The following is a 19,011-nucleotide window of genomic DNA, read 5'->3' on the forward strand; positions in this document are numbered from 1 at the left end:
GGTTTCAGCATGTTCTCCCCTCCCCCTTCCCCTCCCCCTGTTCAGACACCTTGGCTGTGGCAACGAGCTCTTCACAAATGATTACAGGAGCGGAATGTGAGCAATCCCATATTGGCAACCTCGTGGAGAGTGTACACCTCCTCAACTAAGAGGACACAGCATCTCCAAAGCTAATGAGTCCTTCAGAATCCTAAAAGCAATCAGAATCCATCTTAACAGATTTAGACTTTTGAGACAGGAAGAATTGTTAGACTGACAATAAAATTAATAATTAATAATTAATTATTAATAATTAATATTAATAATTACATTATTAATTACATTATTAATAATTACACTGTGACAGTAGGGACAAACGGGGCCACCACTGAGCCAACAGGGGTATACCATCACACAAGAGATTATGGGAACGGTGTCTGCTGTCCCAGAGGTGGCCCTCATTTCCCCCCACCCTCAACTGGTCAGAGAGCAGGTCGGCACAGACAGCATGTTGGGGGACACCTGCTCCTATGACTGATCCTGGCCAGGCTGCTTGGAGCTCACCTCACTTTCTCTCGGGAAGCTCTGGTGAGGGCCCTGGGGGCCTCCTAATGTCCTTGAGCTTGTGCGTCCCCTTCATGATGCCTTATACTCCAGAAGCAAGGCTTTAGTGAGGAGACAGGACTCCTATCCACAGAACATGTCGTCCTGCACACGGCTGATGGGCTCTGGGGTGCGCAGTGACTCCGGGGGAGACTAGCCCTGCCCGGTGATGGTGGACCTGGCTCTGAACTTCTGTCCAAATCTGCCTCCTCCGCCTGTGTACCAGCCATACCAGCTGCTCTAAGTCCCTCCATGGGCTGTGCACAGCTGTCAGAAACACTTTTGCCCTGGCCCAGGCAGAAGTTCCAGGCTTTCACAACTCAGATCAAAGACCTCTTTAGGTGGTTCCTCCCCCAGCACCCCAACTTTGTGTCTGTCCCAAGCCCTGTGCTCCTGAAATGTGTCTCCGTTATTGTGTGGGTGGTTCCGGTCAGCTCCAGCTTCTCTTCACCACCACATTTCAGGGGCAGCACAGAGCAGGCTCCCTGTGAGTACCTGCCATGCCTGTGACCAGATCAAAGATCCTGAGACCAGAGCCCCCTGCCCAACACATGTATATCCAAGGCCGATCCTGTTATAGAAACACAGCCCACGAGTTAAGGTGCTCCCTAGGCCCTCTTCAGGGCCCCCCCTCTTTCTGGGCCTCTCAGAGGGTTGGAAGGAGAAGCTCTGAGGGTCAGAGAACATTCCTACCTAGAATGAAGGCCACCACATAGTTGGAGATCTGGCCCATGCCGACGATGACAAATAACACAGTGAACATCTCCCAGTTGATGGAGAAAATCTGCAGGAAGCTGAAGCCAGTCTGCACAGCCATGGTTGCGAAGAGGATGCTCTTCCTGCCAAACCTGTAGAACATAGTATAGCACATGGCACACGGAGCCCACAGCAGCTGTAACTCTGTGCATGTGGCAAGCCCCGAGTCACACGTCGCAGCAGACTTTGTTCCTTTTATTCTGTTTTGTTTTCAGGGCTGTGACAGACTTTTCTCCTGGTCTCATCCTCCTGAGCTCTTCCCTGGTGATGTCTCAGGCATCCATCTTCCCAGGAGGTGCCTTTAGAGATTCTAAAACTTCTGTAGATACCCCGTATCTCAAAAGCACAAAGCAGCTCATGCAAGGTCCCCATAGAAATCTGGTCCTCAGAGCAAACCACAGGTAGAAGCTGCCAGCCCATTCTGGAAAATGGCTAAGTACAGACTGCAGAGACATCTAATATCAGCAATATGGGAATTCCGCCCATCCAGAATGAAGATCCCCTCTATGGCAGTAGGATTCAATCTTAGCTGCGCTTAAAATTCCCTGGTGCCAAAAAATGCTGGGGCCAGCACCCCTCCCCCGAGATTCTCATTTTCTGGGATGCCATTTGGGTATTGGGATTTAAAGTTTACCCAGGTGAGTCTAATGTACAACCAGATGTACACTCTACAGGGAGTGTAGCTCTACACTATACCCATGATATGGGAGTTGGCCTGAGTCTTCATTTCACTTTCAGATAGTGACCAGTGGGTAGAATGGAGAACAGGTGTGAGCAGAACAGTCTCCTACCTCATTTTCCAAAATCAGGTCTCTGACTGCTGGGTTTGCATTCCCTTGGGACTTTGTAACAGGAGAAGGGACAGGCAGTCCTCCGGGAAGCCTTCCCAACACCGCTATTTAGCACTCCCACCTTCCTGCTCTGGTCCCCTTAGAACATTCAGGGGCCAGCAGGGTACTTCTCTTGGAACTGTGGTGCTGTCTCCTCTAGACTCCGCATTCCAGGAGGCCCACAACCAGCTTGGGGCAGCTCTGCGGCCTTGGGGCCCTGGCAGGGGCCTGACCCCCAGCAGCAATGTGGGTACCCACTATCTGGCCCTTACTCTGTAATGAACAGATCCCTTGTGATCTAAAATTTAGGGGTGGGATGGGGAGGCAGTGGTTATGGCAGCACTGTATTTATTTGAGAGGTTTGGTGCAAAAAGGACTGGCTTGCAGTGGGGCCGTTGCCTTCTCCTGACCGTTGGCCAAAGCCCTGGCAGGGCGAGTCTGGGAAAAATAAACAAAAGAGGTTCAAGCAAGGGACGGGGAGACAGGAAACCATGAGACGTCATGGCTCTTCCTTTTACTGACTTGTTGGGGTCCTCTCTTTCTCTGGGGAGAAATACTATCAATTCATTCCAACCCCAAGATAGGCAGTGAATTGACAAGGGGCCCTCTTGCACCTTTCCTCCCTCCCAGGCTCCTTACCTGTCAGATAGCTGCCCGGACACGAAGGAGCCAAGGAGCACGCCCACGAAGAAGAGGGAGGAGGTGAGGGGTGTCTTCCAATCATCCTCACACACTAGACTCCACTGCCAGGGAAGACAACATGAAGTGTGAGCCCAGCCGTCCAGCCGGTCCAGCCCCAGCCCAGAACTGAGGGAGTATTTGCATGGCCCGCTGGAACGGGCTCTCTCCTCCCTGAGACAGGCTGTTGACTTTGTGCTGAGAGCAGAGACCTCACAGCTCTGGCCTTGACGCCTCACTCTGCCACTTACTGGGGCAATTCACTGTCCTCTCTGGGACCTACCTTCCTCTTCTGAGGGTAAGGGAGAGTGATACCTCAACTCTCTGCTTGCCTCCCATATCGAGAAGCTAGCGAGGCCATGGCTGTGACTGGTGACCCCTGAGTTGTGAAGCAAGGTAGTATTTCTGCCTCAGAAGGCATCTGAACCTGGAGGGAAGGTGTTGGAAACTCCCCAGGGGCAGGGCAGAAGGCCTGGTTGCTTGGTCCAGGCATAGAAGTTCCTCTGCCTTGGTGAAAAGGGCAAGTGGTCTGTGATGATATCTTCTGAGCTGACTCCTGTAGAAAACCCTCTCCTGGGGCACCTGGGTGGCTCAGTGGGTTAAGCCACTGCCTTCGGTTCAGGCTCAGGTCCTGGGATCGAGTCCCGCATCGGGCTCTCTGCTCAGCGGGAGCCTGCTTCCTCCTCTCTCTGCCTGCCTCTCTGTCTACTTGTGATCTCTGTCTGTCAAATAAATAAATAAATACATCTTAAAAAAAAGAAAAAAGAAAACCCTCTCCTCTCTGCTCCATTCACACCACAGGCCAAGCCTGGGACCCGACTTCAGGGCCCACTGGGTGGCGGGGGTCAGGGTGGGTAGCTACATCTCTCCAGGGCTCTTTATCTCCCCCGACACTCCTCCACACTCCTTCCCACCCAGCCTTCCTAGAAGGGTGGTTCCTTCCGTTCCCCAGGGCCTGTGGGCTGTTATAGCCCTAACAAGTCCCTGCTGGTGGATCTGTAAAATGAGGGCTTCAACACAAACTTCAGTTCTCAGCTCTTCAGTTAAGTCAACTCAGCAGAATCTCAAGGGAGGCTGCAAACATTTCCAAGTGTGTTCAGTGAGCGCTCTCTCTCTCTCTATATATATATATATATTTCATTATATTATACATATATCCAGATATCCATACAAACATACATACATATATACAGGTACCAACAAATATTCTGGGGGCTGTGGATCAGGAGATTGCTGTATGTAGCAAGATGATTCCGTCTAGTGGAAAAAGCCCCTTCCTCCTGCCCAGTCCCACCTGCCCTCGGTGGTAGTGCAGCTTCCCTGACATTCGTGAAGCAATTCAGTTCTTTTTTTTTTTTTTAAGATTTATTTATTTATTATTTGACAGACAGAAATCACAAGGAGGCAGAGAGGCAGGCAGAGAGAGAGGAGAAAGTAGGCTCTCCGCCGAGCAGAGAGCCCGATGCGGGACCCGATCCCAGGACCCTGGGATCACGACCCGACCCACTGAGCCACCCAGGCGCCCCAGCAATTCAGTTCTTAATCCTCACAGCTCCCCTGAAATAATAGATTCAAAAATGAATTCGCATGTTTATATCACACTTCACTCTGTAGCAGAGAGAGGTGTTTAGAAGGACACAGACCAGAGAAAAGTGTAAAACAAAACGTTAAGAAACGAGGGCAAGCAGCACAGGGGAGGAGGGACTGCAAAATAAGCAAGCCAAAGGTAAGACTGACAATCAGTTGTCCTGCCCAGCGGCCTGCCTGCTTGCCAGGCTCCTAGGTCTCTAGTCATTCAGCTCACATGATCCCCATTTTATGCAAAGTGTTAAACTCGTTCTGCAAAAGCTAGTTTTTCTAAGTACTCAGACCTGAGAGAAGTCTCCCCCTGTATACTTCCTTCCACTAAGAGGTCATGCCATGATGTTGAAGATAATGTCCTTGAGAACACCCCCGTCCTAAAGACAATAACAAGATTCATGAGGCTGCCTCTCCTGGCACCCACAATGCTGGCTCCAGGCAGAAGGCCTAAGCACAGCTCTGCAGGGGAAAAACACAGTGGGCCAGACACTTGACTCTCTAATCCACAGGCACAACTGGAGGACGCACCTGAGACCATGCCCGGCGTATGGTTGCTTCAACTGAGGTTCCTGAATGGGCTTCGGGGGAAAGGGCACAAACCCTCCAAAACTGTATGCCCGGATTCGGGTACCCTGCTGCACCATGGGTCAGAAGGCATAGGCAGGACATGCACCTAAAGTAATGGCCACACCCTTCCAAAAAATCACGGGCCGAAGTGTCAGAAAAGAGCTTGGAATCTGCCCCAACAGACAGAGATTAGGGACTGAGACTCCAAAGCCTCATAATATGTTGTTTTGTGTGTTTTGTATTGGAGTAAACAGGCTCGGGCACCTGGGTGGCCCAGTTGGTTGAGCACCGGACTCTTTGTTTCGGCTCAGGTCACGATCTCAGGGTTGTGGGATCGAGCCCTGCATCAGGCTCTGCGCTGGGCATGGAGCCTGCTTGGGGATTCTCTCTCTCTCTCTCTGTCTCTCCCCCTCTGCTCCTCCCACTGCGTTCACGCTCTCTCTCCCTCTCTCTCTCAAATAAGTAAATAACTTAAAAAAAAAAAAGGAGTAAACTCAGGCTCTGAGCCTAGTGTTGCTCTGATGTCATGACAAGCACATTGGCTTGCTAGGTACCAAATCAGCCCTCAGAACTCAATCTTCATCCATGTTATGCTTTGAGCAAGAACTCCAAAGGACAGACAAATGAGCTTATTAAATACTGTCCACTACAAGGAAGATGCTAGGACTGGGGTGAAAAACCTTTACCACAGCCTTTAGCGCTGGGCAGAGCTGAGAAAATCTCACGTGTGGTAGGGGTATCCATGCGTTTCTTACCCACTGTCACCATTCCATCTGCAGTCAAGCAGAAAAGCTCTTCCAAAGAGAATGTGTTTTCCTTTGTAGGCTTTTTGAATATTTATTCTGTCAGGATTTTGCCTTAGGGTAGGATAAATAAGACTTGAAGACAGAAAGGAAAGAAGACTGTCAGATGTGGAAGCAGGGATTACAGGGCCTGGGTAGTGAGCGGGACTGGTTACTTAATTTGCAGGCCCACTGCCATGTGAAAGTGCAAGACCCTTTGCTCAAAATTCATGAAGAATTTCAAGACATCAGTAGCAGGGCATTACAACCAAGTGTGAGGTCCTTGTGACTGCATGGTTTGCACGTCCATAAAGATGTCCCCGTAGTGGAGAATAGAGTGGGAATGGAGTAGGGCAAATTCTGAAGTGGGGTGCTGGGAAGAATGAGATATGGGCCAGCTCCCCATCGCTCTCCTACTGGACCCTATGCAACCATGGCTCTAGGTCCCTCTTCCTTCCTGGAAAGGGCCCCAGAAGGCCCCCATCGGCATCATGTGGCACAGGAGATAGCCATGTGCAGTCACCTGTCCCAGGTGGGTGCTGTTGGATTTTGGAAATCCTGCTCATAACCAACAGAGGAAGGCAGCTGATGTCATGGCTACTAATGGTTGGTTCCAAGGTTGGGCCGTCTCTTGAGGACTTACTATGCCCAAGAATCTTGTTGGAAAGCTGCGAAGGACGGGAATAGGACACAGGCGTGGCATACAAATTCCAGCTGTAACTCATGGGACTGGAGTCTGGTAAATCAGCTGCCAGCCTAAAAAAGGGCCCTTTTCTCCATGGGGTTATTCTAGTGAAGGCCAGGCCCTACCTGTGACCAGCCCCTTGGGATTTGAGGGGTGTGTCTTTGGGGCCCTACTAGCCAGAGCCCCGAGAAGTCCCTAGGGCTAACAATGACAGTGTTAGACCCAGTGGAAGACAGTCTTTTCCTAAATAAGACAGAGCTGTCCCTTGGGTCTCTGCATATATGCATACACACCTGTGCACACAAACACATACATGTGGTCTGCTCAGAGACTCGTGGTGGACAGTCTAGGGAGGAGCTGGCTGGCATGGCTCTGGAGCTGTGCTTTCAGGCCAAGCGCCAACATTTCTAAAACATAATACCTCCCCCACCACACACACACACACACACGCGCGTGCGCGCACACACACACAAACACACACACACACGGGACAGAGAGTGGATTGTGGGAACTCACTGGCCCCAAGCTATGCAGGGTAGCGCACTGGATATGCCTTCCTAGGGTTACTGTATCTGTTTTATCCTCAGGGTATTAGACCAACAATTCCATAACACAGCAGAGAAAGCTCTTTGTGCAACCAAAATTGCACAAGGGCCATCTGGCCTTCAGCCTTGCTTTAAGAAACAAAAACCCAGGTCACAAGGTACTAGAAGACAGGAGGTCACTCTCAGCATTGAAGAGTATGCCTCTCATGCTGCTTAGCAGTAATAACAGAAATGATAACTATAGTATGTTGGGTGCTCACTGTGTGCCTTGTATTATTTCTTGGGGTCTCAAGGCTGCCATGTGAAATGGGTACTCTCTTTATCCCTATTTTGCAAATGAGGAAATGAAGGCCGAGAGCAATGAAACAACCAGCCCAAGTTCTAGTGGATGGTAAAATGAATTGCTTATTTATTCACCTGTCATTGAGCACGTGCTCTGGGCCAGACTCTGTGTGGGGCACAAAATGGACATGGTTGCTACCTCCACAAAGCTCAAGGTCAAGCATACTTTACAGGACAGATCAGGTGTGCATATGTGCATGCATGAGCCCAGCTGTCCTGGGTGGGCGGGCTCTGTTCTGGGCCACTGTGCCCTTGCTCTCTGGCTAAACAGGAAAAGAGGCACCCCCTCCTCATCCTCCTCTACATGAACAGAATTCTAAAATTGAACTCATTTTCAATAACTAATGCTTACACAAGGCTAGGCAGGTGGTGGATTCTTCATAAGTTGTTGATGCATGAGTGCTGAATGCTGAATGATTGGGGTAATAGAAAATGAGTTTGGGAAATGCGAGGTATCACACACTGTCCTTTGGAAACCACCCTCAACCTTGAACTCTCCAACTAGCTAGTCCTGTGGTTTTAGCCTTTACCAAAGACATTGAAGGACCATAATGATAAATCATCCCTGTGATCTCTGTAGAACTGAGAACTCCAGAAGGCAGTCTGATGCTGAATGAAGAGCACAGGTTCTTTTGGGCCCTGGCACTTTATTTCTGGCTGTGTGAATTTAGGCACTCATTCACCTGGATCAGCCTCCTTTTTCATCTTCAGAGACAGGACAATAATACTCCCTCCTGGGCGGGGCGCCTTGGTGGCTCAGTGGCTCAGGTCATGATCCTAGGGTCCTGGGATTGAGCCCCACATCGGAATACCTGCTCCGTGGGGAGCCTGTTTCTCCCTCACCCTCTCTCTCTCTGCCTGCCACTCCCCCTGCTTATGCTCTCTCTCTCTCTCTCTCTCTCTGTCAAATAAATATATAAATAAAATCTTTAAAAATGGGACGCCTGGGTGGCGCAGTTGGTTGAGCAGCTGCCTTCAGTTCAGGTCATGATCCCAGCGTCGTGGGATCGAGTCCTGCATCGGGCTCCTTGCTCGGCGGGGAGCCTGCTTCTCCCTCTGACTCTGCCTGCCACTCTGTCTGCCTGTGCTCTCTCTCTCTCTCTCTCTCTCTGACAAATGAATAAATAAAATCTTTTAAAAAAAAATCTTAGAAAAAAATACTCCCTTCTGGGGTTGTGAGCACAGCACAGGAAATATAAGAGGAGTGTTTAACACAGCGTCTGACACATTTCAGTCATCATGAAATGGTAGTTCCCTTTCCACGGAGCTATTGCCTTTGTCCTCACAGCAAAACCATGACTTAGAATAAACAGCATGAATAAGTAAGTGAAGCAGGTTACACTTAAACCTGACTAAGAAACAGTAATTCTTATAAATAACAACTTCCCGGTCAATGACTGAAAACTGAAAAAGCTTTTGACACAAAGTATAAACTCCTTTTATAAATGGATACCAAACTCAAAGATGACTGTGAAGGAAAAGCTAGCAATAGTCCACTTAAGAATGAAAAATTAGTTTCTATTGTGTCATCTTACACTGTTTTTTTCTTTCCAGGGCAACACTAGGGAGTAGTTAATAATAGAACACATGTCCACTCTTTTTCATAACTTTGTTGTGACCAAACAAGACATTTCCTGGCCACTGTGGTGGTAGGGCGGGCAAGGGGGCAAATGGGGAAGGGAACCTGGCATTTTTATTCTTTTTGTTTATAATAGCTTCATTGAAATACAGTTTATAGGCCATAAAATTCATTCTTGTAATGTGTACAATTCAGTGGTTTTTGGTATATTCAAGGAGTTGTGCAACCATCAGCACTATCTAATTTTAGAACATTTTCAGTACCTCTGAAAGAAACCCCACACCCATTAGCAGTCCCTCCCCACTCTCTTCCCCTAGTCCCTGGCAACCACTAGCATATTTGCCATCTCTAAGGATTTGCCTATTTTGGACATTTAATAGAAGCGGAACATATACAATATGTAGTATTTTGTAACTGATTTCTTTCATTTGGCATAATATTTTCAAGGTTCATTCATCTTGTTTTAGCACGTATCACTGCTTCTTTGCAGTTTTTATGGTTGAACAATATACCATTGTATGGGTAGACCACATCTTACTTAACTAGTCATCAGTTGCTAGACAATGGGGTTGTTTCTACTTTTCAGCTCTTATGCATAATGATCTTATGAACTTTTGCGTACAAGATTTTGCATGGATATATGTTTTCATTTTTCTTGGGTATATCTGTAGGAGTGGAACTGCTAAATTTGGAGAAACTCCCTAACTGTTTTCTAAACAGTTAAGTGGCTGCACTGTTTTATAATCCCAACAGCACTGAGTGAGGGTTTCAATTCTCCATATTCCTACCGATACTTGTTATTGTATGTCATTTTAATTTTAACCAACCCAGCGGGTGTTAAGAAGTATCTCATTGTGGTTTCAATTTTCATTTACCTAACAACGAATGATGCTGAACACCTTTTTGTTGAACTTACAGGTCAAACTGAGGAATGCTGCCCTCTTACCAATATTATGCCTTCTGCTTCATGAACAGAACATGACATGTCGTTCCATATATTTAGGTCTCCTTTATTCTCTTTTTTTAAAAGATTTTATTTATTTATTTGTCAGAGAGAGAGAGGAAGAGCACAAGCAGAGAGAACAGCAGGCAGAGAGAGAGGCAGGCTCCCCACTGAGCAAGGAGCCCAAGGTGGAACTCAATCCCAGGACCCTGAGATCATGACCTGAGCGGAAGGCAAATGCTTAACTGACTGAGCCACCCAGGCGTCCCTCCTTTAATTTCGTTCAAAGATGTTTTTTAGTTTTCCGAGCTTAAGTTGTGCATTAAAAAAAATACTTAACTCCTAGGGTGCCTGGGTGGCTCAGTGAGTTAAAGCCTCTGCCTTTGGCTCAAGTCATGGTCTCAGGTCCTGGGATCGAGCCCCACATCGGGCTCTCTGCTCAGCGGGGAGCTTGCTTCCCTGTCTCTCTCTGCCTGCCTCTGTCCCTACTTGTGATCTCTCTCTCTGTCAAATAAATAAATAAAATCTTTAAAAAACAAAAAAACTTAACTCCTGAAGAATTTCTTTAAGTATTTCTTATAAGACAGCACAACTATAAAAATTTCTCCCCATATTTTTTGTTTGTTTTTGTATCTGGGAAGGTCTTTACTTCATTTGTGAAAGATAATTTTGCTAGAAATAAGATTCTTGGTTGACATCTTTTTATCTTTCAGCAGTTTGAATACATTATTCCACTGCCTTTTGGCCTCCATTGTTTCCAATGAGAAATCAAATGTAAAACTTATTAGGGTTCCCTTGTATGTGACAAGTCATATTTTTCTTGCTGCTTTCGAAACTTTCCCTTTGTCTTTGGCTCTCAGCAGTTGTACCATAAAGTGTCTGTGTGTGGAACTCTTTTTGTTTCTTTTACTTGAAATTCATTGAGTTTCTGAGCTGTACGGATTAGTTTTTTTCTTCTTCAACCTCTTTCAAAGGAAATTATTTCCTGTGGGGACAGCTTCAGAACTCTCTGTTCTTAGGGACTACATGTCCCCCTGGACAAAATCTCTGAATTGCCCCAGAGCTGGTAGTAGGCAAAGTAGCCCTTGGAGAGACACCCTGCTTTATGGCTTGGATCCTGGACGAGGGTGGATACCTTCTGTCTTTTCAGATCGTCTCTCCTGGGTGGAACATCTCCCTTACAAACAATCTGGGAAAAGCTGAACAAAGAGATTCTATTGGTTATACTCGCCAGGAATCCAGTCTCTACTGCTCAGAGCTCACGGGATCAAGGTGGGTAAAACCTTAAAATGTTTTCGTATCCTTTCTTCTCAGATTAGAGATAAAGAAAAAGCAGCCTAGGTGGGGAGGCCTTGGTGGAGAGCTCTGTGGTCACTGGAGGCGGAACCAAAGCAAAAGACCCAGAGGGTTTGAGTGAGATGGTGAGGATGAGAGCAAAGGGACCTGAGGGAAGGAGAAGGGGCAGTCAGAGATGGGGCTCTCCCCCTTGCATCTCGGTGCTGGATCTGCCACAGGTCTCTGAGCTCCGCTCTGGGAACATAAATAAAGGGCATGGAGAGGAAATTCCGGAAGGTGCAGCTGTGACTCCACCCTCCAGTCCTGCAAATATGCAGCAAAAGCCTCTGGCCTTGGGGCATGTGCCCATTGCTGGGGCATGTGGCTCAAGCCTTTCCCAAGAGCCTCCATTCTCTCTCCACTGTCACTATACTCCAAACGGGGATCCTTGCTTTTCTTTTGGGCTCCCCAGGCATGCTTAAAACTAGACCAAGCTTTTGGATAAGATAGCAGCCCTGCGCTAGCCTTGAACATGAACTGAATTTAGCCTGCCACAAATTCCTGTTCATGCAGAGGCCTGAGGCACCCTCAACTCCTCTGACCGACACTGCCAAAGTTTTGTTTTGGTCAGTACACCATCCTACCTCTTGCACTCTGTGTGAGGCTTCTGCTGCCCATCAGGAGGGGTGGACAAAGTCTGTTTACCCAGGAACTTGGCAGGAGATGTGGGTGAAGTAGCCTCCAGACAAAAGCACACCCAGATCCTTGTGGCCTTTGTCAGAGGAACACAGCTGGGAGGCAACAAGCAAACGGTTCGGGGTGATGCAGATGATAAACAAACAGGGAAGTGCATTCATACCAGAGCTAGGGAAAACCCTTGAGTGTCCTTTACTTGTTTTCTAGAAAGACCTTTCTGAAAATCTTGCTTCTCTTGGCTGAGTGGAGGCCCGACACCTTCTCCCCTTTGGAATCGGACAGAGAGCTAAGTCTGAGAATGAATGTGGTTAATATTCAGGCTGTCCTGACAGCTGAGTGGCCAGTCCCCATGCCAGCCAGCAGTATTTCCTGGTAGCTTGTAAGCCTGACAGAAAGAATACAGTCTAAGCCTGCCTACTACTCAAAGTTTTTACCTTTGCCAGAGCCCACCCAGGCCTCAGAGATTCACATCCCTGGAAGCTTCCTTATGCAGTCCCATGTAGTGGCCAACTAGATACCGGCCTTGGTCTGTCTCATCATCCCTCCTTTGATACTCCCAATGCCTCCCATAAGTGCCCTGATAACAGAGGAGAACCCCTTTTTCCCACCTCATTCCTTTGGGCTATGGGTGGAGAATCATTGTGTCCTGCTCTGTCCATGCCCTGACCCCAGGTCCCAGGAAAGATGGTACAAGGCCTCTAGAGGTCCAGCCCCTTTGCTGAAGGCTCTATCAAGCTCAAGGGTGTACCCACCAGGAGCTCCACCCATGGGTTCCTAAAGGAGGCAGCCACCTGTTGGAGAGGACAGAAATCCATGTGATGAAGAAATATGCCTGCCTCGCGCCACTAGGAACCTGTCACAGAAAGCTGGTCCTTAACAAAAAGGCTTTCATGGGGCTGAGAAGAAGCAGTACTCAGCTCAAAAGTGAGTGCCTCATTTTCCCCACCTCTGGATGGAAGGGGGTCAGGTCTACCTAACGATGTTCCAAGAGAAACGTGGGCATGTTTGAGGGGAAGGAGAGCCCATGCCACCAGCCAGGCTCGCCCCTACTGCTTGCCCTGTGACCCTTTTGATAAATCTGGTCCCCTGGAGAGCAGGACATTTGCTGCCCTCTCTATTCCTTAAGCCTTAGGGCAGGAGGCCTTTGAGTTTTCTCACATGAAGTCCCTTTCTCTTTGGGGTCTGTGGCACTGAAGGGCTATATGGAGAGCCACAGTGGTCTTGCCACTGCAGTAGGTCTCAGCAACAAGGACTCCATATCAGACAGACTGGGGATGCTTGGGGTCCCTTCCTTCCTCACCAGAAGTTTCAGTCCCAATCCATGGAGCCAGATCTCAACAGTCCCTGCTCCCATTCCTGTGCTGCCAGCCTGCAGACAACATAGCTAAGAGGTGCCTGGCACTCCACCCAGCAAGGGAAAATACAGGTTCCTCCAGCTCTGACTCCAGAGACAGAAGAAGGACCTTTCCTTGGATTCTTACTGTCTCTATCCTTGAAGTAAAAAATAATTTGGGTCAAGATAGACCAGCTGGAGCAACAAGATAAATAAGGATGGTATAAGATGGTGACTCATGGAATCAAATAAGTGTGCATGAGTCTGTACTTATATAAAGTAATAATTTTGTAAATAAATAAGTGGGAGTGAGAGGGAAACTCTTATGCAGAGAAGAATTCCAATTAATAAATTGGAAGGAATGTAGAAGGAACGTGGGAGATGCAAAATCACCACTAGGCAAACACCACCTGCTACTTGTTTCTGTGAAGGTTCTCAGATGGATGCTAACACCAGTGGGTAAATGTTTGAGGATAAACAGGATACCTGAAGAGTCTCAAAGTCTCTCCCCTGAGATATTTATCAATTATGAAGAGGGAAAATAGTGACTTTAGGGTGGAGAAACCCAGCAGACACCAACTTAACCAAGTGACCAAGGTTGACATTGCCATTAACAAACTGTACTGTACCGAGGGATACCTAGGTGCGTCAGTTGGCTAAGCAGCTGTCTTCAGCTTAGGTCATGATCCCAGGGTGCTGGGATCGAGTCCCATAACAGGCTCCTTTTTCAGCAGGGAAACTGCTTTTCCCTCTGTGTGCCACTTCCCCTGCTTGTGCTCTCTCTCTGACAAATAAATAAATAAAATCTTAGAAACAGACAAACAAGCTGTATTGACACCATATACACACCGGTATATGTCCCTGAGGACATATGGCTTCTACGATATTCTGACCAAGCAGTATACAAGCTCACTCTTATCATGAGAGAAATCATGCAAATCCACGGCAGGGGACATTCATCAAAATAACCGATAGACTTACAGAAGCTGTTAACATCATGAAAGATAAGGCAAGACTGGGGCACTGTCACAGACTGGAGAAGACTAAGGAGACATGTCAACTAAATACAACATGGGCTTCTGGCTTGGATCCAAACACAGGAAAAGAACATTACTAGAAAAACCAGTGAAATTCAAATACTGTCTGTAGTTTGGTTAATTGTACTTCAACCAACATTGATTTCCTGATTTTGATACATGAATTATGGCTATGTAATTATTAACATTAAGGGAAGCTGGTTGAAAGGTATATATGAATTCTCTGTACTATTTTTACAAATTTCTCTGTCAAAAATTAAATCAAAATGAAGTTTTTAAAAATGTAATTCTTAGTGACTACACAAGAATAGTAAATTGGACTTCACAAACAACCCCTGAGGAAGGAAACCACCTTATGCACATACATATACATAGACAGATAGATGCATTCAAGCAAGTCCCAGCTCAAACACCAGACTCCTGCCTCCCGGCATTCTATGAAAGGCATTTCCATAGCAGAACATGCCATCCTTGGGTTTCTGGCTGAACTTGCCATCCCTGTGGGGGTCAGGTGTTGGTTCAGCTGTCCCAGAGAGTATGTCCTCTGGGAGATCCTGCACAGAGGTGTAAAGCAGAAACAATTTGATAACAGTTCCTTTACCTGTATCTTGCAAGGTGGGACACAGAGAACCTGTCAGGGCCCCTGGGCTTGAACCTATGGTTGAACTAGGGCCACTTCTCCCATGGGCACTGGCCAAGTCAGTGTGGGGTTGGAACTGTGTCTTATTCTGTGGGTCCTGGAACTTCCTCAGGGGAAAGGGGCTCAGCCTGCGGAAAGTCTCATCACCCATGATACTGGCTGCAACTTGACCTTAGCACAGCTCCCATGATGCCCATGTGTACAGCCAGAGGTAATGGGGTCCTGCCCTACCTCTCCTCACCCACTGGCGGATGCTGCCCATTTGCTGGTGCTGGGGACTATAGCATGGCCTCACCGAGTCCTCCCAACAACTCAAAGAAGCTATGCATGCTTATGATCCTCATTTTTAAAATTGTAAAAAACAAAACAAAAAACCCACCCAAACAACATAACACAGTATTTACTATCTTAATGGTTTTTAAGTATACAGTTAAGTAGAGTTAAATATATCCATATTGTTATTCAATCTCCAGAACTCTTTTCATCTTGCAAATCTAAACTCTATATCATTGACCTATATAACTCCCATTCCCCCCTGCCCCTAGTAACTACTTCTTTCTGTTTCTATGAGTTTGACTACTCTTGTTATTTCATGTAAGTGAATTTTCATGTAAGTGAAATCACACAGTTTTTGTCTTTTTGTTACTGGCTTATTTCACTTAGCATAATGTCCTCAAAGTTCATCTGTATTTTAGCATGTGCCAGAATTTCCCTCCTTTGTAAGGCTGAATAATATTCCAATATATCTATATGCCACATTTTCTTTATCTATTAATCCATTGATGGACATCTGGGATGATTTTACCTTTTGGCTGTTGTGTATAATGTTGCTATGAACATAAACGTACAAATATTTATTTGAAACTTTGCTTTCAATTCTTGTGTATCTATGCCTAGAAGTGATATTGCTGGATTCAATGTAATTCTTCTTCTAAATTCTTGAGGAACTACCATACTGTTTTTCACAGTGGCTACACCTTTTTACTCCTACCAGTAGTGCACAGGAGGTCCCATTTCTCTACATCCTTGCCAACACTTGTTATTCTCTGTATTTTTTTTTTTTTGATAGGAGCCATCCTAATGGATGTGAGGGGACAACTCATTGTGTTTTTTATTTATATTTCCTTCATGATTAGTCATGTTGAGCCCATTTTCATACACTTGGATCTCCTCTTACAGTTAAGGAAACTTAAAGAGGCTTTTAGCAGTGATGTAACCTGCTGAGGTGAGCCAAGAGGCTAGGCGTGGGGTCAGAACCGGCCCTCCAGTCTGACTCCAGAACTTCTCCCTGGGCCACCATCTCTCTGGGGAGAGCCACCTCCCCCTACTTACCCTGGTGCTTCTCCCTTTCTTCCTCCCAAACAGCAGCACCCATTTGTCTCTTATTTTACCCCACAACCCAAAAAGGAAGCAAAGAAGGGAAAGGCTGCTGAAAAAAGCAAACCATTTTGCATTAGTGTGAACATGTGATGATACACGGCCCCAGAGGTGCTCACAGGATACTATGAGCAGAGCACAACAGGGAGAGCTATGGCCTTGGAGACCAACAGCTACCCCACTCTTCACCCTGACGTGAATGACACCAGCAAGGAAGGGTAAAGAGACAGGTCAAACCAGTTGTCGGGGGTTGCTGAGGCTACTAGGGCTAGCTCCAGTTCAAGCTCTGATGAGACTTCCAGGAATGGAGTTGGAGCGAGTTGCCCCCAATCTTAGATGCCCGAGGAACAGGCTGTGGGCAAAGGATGGGCACACACTAGAAGCCCCTGCTAGGGGATCAACACCAGAGAATCAGGGTCAATTCACAGCCCAAGGTAGCTATGGTGCCAATGCTGGGGGGATCCAGAGGTGGTCCACAGGCTGAGCCCACTTTTCACAGGTCCTATAGACTCTGTAGTCACCACTCCTAGCTGGCCACCAGGCTCTTGCCAAAGAAACTCCTGCAGATTCCTCACTGGTCTTGTTGTTTTTCATAGCAGCTGAGTAAGCCTCTGCCAACTATGGCCATGTTACCCCTTGCTTAGAACCCTTATTATTTCCTTATTTCCTCACTCTCCTCAGAGTAAAATCAATTCCTCAACATTCCTACAATGCCCACTGTGAAATGATTTCTGTAGGCATTTCTAGCCACATCTGCCATTCCCTGAACACCAGCTACCTGGATCTATGGAATTCCATCCACAGAATCTGCCATGTTGTTTGCTTGGACAAGGTCTACTCGTATTTCCAAATTCAGGTCAAATTTTATCTCTTCTTCTTGGAGTATTTCCTCACCCTGTTATCCCTACAGAGAGGATTGTATGTATTGTCCCAGGTCACATAGCAAGTCAGCCAGAATTTGAATTCAGGCTTCAGAACTTGATTAGCAAGCAGGGTGGAAGTTAGTCCCCCTCTATAACGTGGCAGTGTGCCCCATGGGCATCTGAGCTTTGAGAGCAGGCCCCAAACCCCAGATGTCTACAGCCTGGTGCCCGTACAAGGCCAGCTGTGGTGTCTGACAATTGCCACATTGGGAAAAGAAGTAAGGGCTAAGAGGGCCACACTCAGGTTTTTCTTGGGAGGAACATAGAGTGGGGGAAAAGAAACTGGGAAATTCTGCCTTCCTGATAAGGAAAAGCAGGAAACTAGATTAGGTATACCCTCTTCAAATGGACCCAGCATCTCATGGCCCTTACCAGATAGATGCAAAGCAAGAAGTATAGAGGAGGAAGTGTGTGTGTAGCCTGACCCCTGAAACTTAGAAAACTTCCCACCAAACCACTTAGGATCCCAAGGGGCTAATGGCATAACCTGAAACCCCTGTCCACCACTGGATCCTGTGCTCAAAGGGGTCTGAGTGAGTGGGTCTGCTTATCAGTACATTGGGGCTGGGTTTATGGCTCCTATGGTCCCCTGAACCCAGTCACCATCAGGAGGGCCTCTGCTCCTTTTCAAAGAAATTGGAGCCCCAAGACAGGACCTCAAGCCTCACCAAAAGGTGGATGACAGAACAGTAGACCCCCTGCTGCTTAAGTCTGTGGCCAGGGAACAGGTCAGACCTGCCTATCGCACACCAGGCAGCAAGGCTCTTTGTGTCTGCACTTGGGCTCAGAAGAGATCCCCAGACCCCTCCTCATTTGGGGAGCAGGAACTGAGCAGTTGGGACAGGCCTCTTGGGAAACAATTTCCTCCATTGTGAAAGTCGTAAAGGAAAAGACAGTTGGTGACAACAGTCCCTGCGCCATCCCCTCCAACCCATCATGAATAAGCCTCACAGAAGTCCTGCTCTTGTGGGTGGCCCACACATGTTAGACGGGTCACCCAGGTTGTTCGTCAGCCACTCAGGTTTGAGGGAAAGCGGGGAACGCTCACCCAGAGACTGCCAGGGCGTTTCCAGGGGTCTGAAGCAGATGGAGAGTCGTTCACATACCCACCTCGGTCACGATGGTGGACAGGTAGATGTCCTGACTGAACTCCCAGCCATCCACGCAGCTCTCCTGTTCCAGCTGCTCCAGGTCCACATCGCGCCCCGGCTCCAGTCCGAGCGCCGAGAAGTTGGCGATCGCCGCCAGCCGGTAGCGCCGGCAGCTGTGAGGCACCTCGCGGCCGTCCAGCACCCGCAGCGGGATACTGTGGTTGCGCCACGCGCGGCTCAGGTTCGCGGTGTCCGGCACCCGGCAGCGGTGCTCCGGGACGGCCGCCAGGAACACGACAGACATTCCATTGAAGCCGTTGGGGATGATGCTGGCGCTGAGCAGGAAGAAGATGAGGCGCTGGAAGGGGCCCCACTCGCCCAGGAAGGTGGTCATCTCGTCGTAGTCCCGCATGCTGCCCACCGCGGCTCCGCGGCTGCAACAAGGGGTGCTGAGAGCGGCCCCCGGACAGAGTCGCGCGGTCGAGGGCTTGCCCGGAGCGTTCCCGGCGGCCAGACTGCCGGCAGGAGACTGGGGCGCACAGCCAGGTAAGTGTCCCGGGGAAACAGGCTGCGGGCGTTCGAACGCTCCCGGGAGCGAGGCGCAAAGCTGGTAGCCACAGCAGGCTCTCGGGACCACACCCCCATCCCCGCAGGGGCGGGGAAGAGAAGGGAGGGGAGGGGAGGGAGCCAGAGCGACCGGGGTGGGGCTCCCCTCCGGCTTCGCCTCGTGCTCCGCCCCTCTGCCCCCGCGACCCCTTTGCCGAGCCTG

General features: G+C 48.3%; 1 protein-coding gene across 1 annotated transcript in view; it reads right to left on the reverse strand.

The window, feature by feature from the left end:
* Window positions 1-18,654, reverse strand: part of SLC22A4 (solute carrier family 22 member 4) — a 42,030-nt gene extending 23,376 nt beyond the window's left edge. Inside the window, exons 1-3 of the mRNA XM_044228007.1 lie at window positions 18,262-18,654; window positions 2,808-2,911; window positions 1,276-1,430 (exon numbers count right to left, since the gene is read on the reverse strand). Of these exons, the coding sequence (XP_044083942.1) occupies window positions 1,276-1,430; window positions 2,808-2,911; window positions 18,262-18,654 (652 nt within the window). The remainder of the gene's footprint in view (window positions 1-1,275; window positions 1,431-2,807; window positions 2,912-18,261) is intronic.
* Between the last annotated feature and the right edge of the window lie 357 nt (window positions 18,655-19,011).

Source organism: Neovison vison, chromosome 1 (assembly GCF_020171115.1).
Source record: "Neovison vison isolate M4711 chromosome 1, ASM_NN_V1, whole genome shotgun sequence".
NCBI classification, from domain to species: Eukaryota; Metazoa; Chordata; class Mammalia; order Carnivora; family Mustelidae; genus Neogale; species Neogale vison.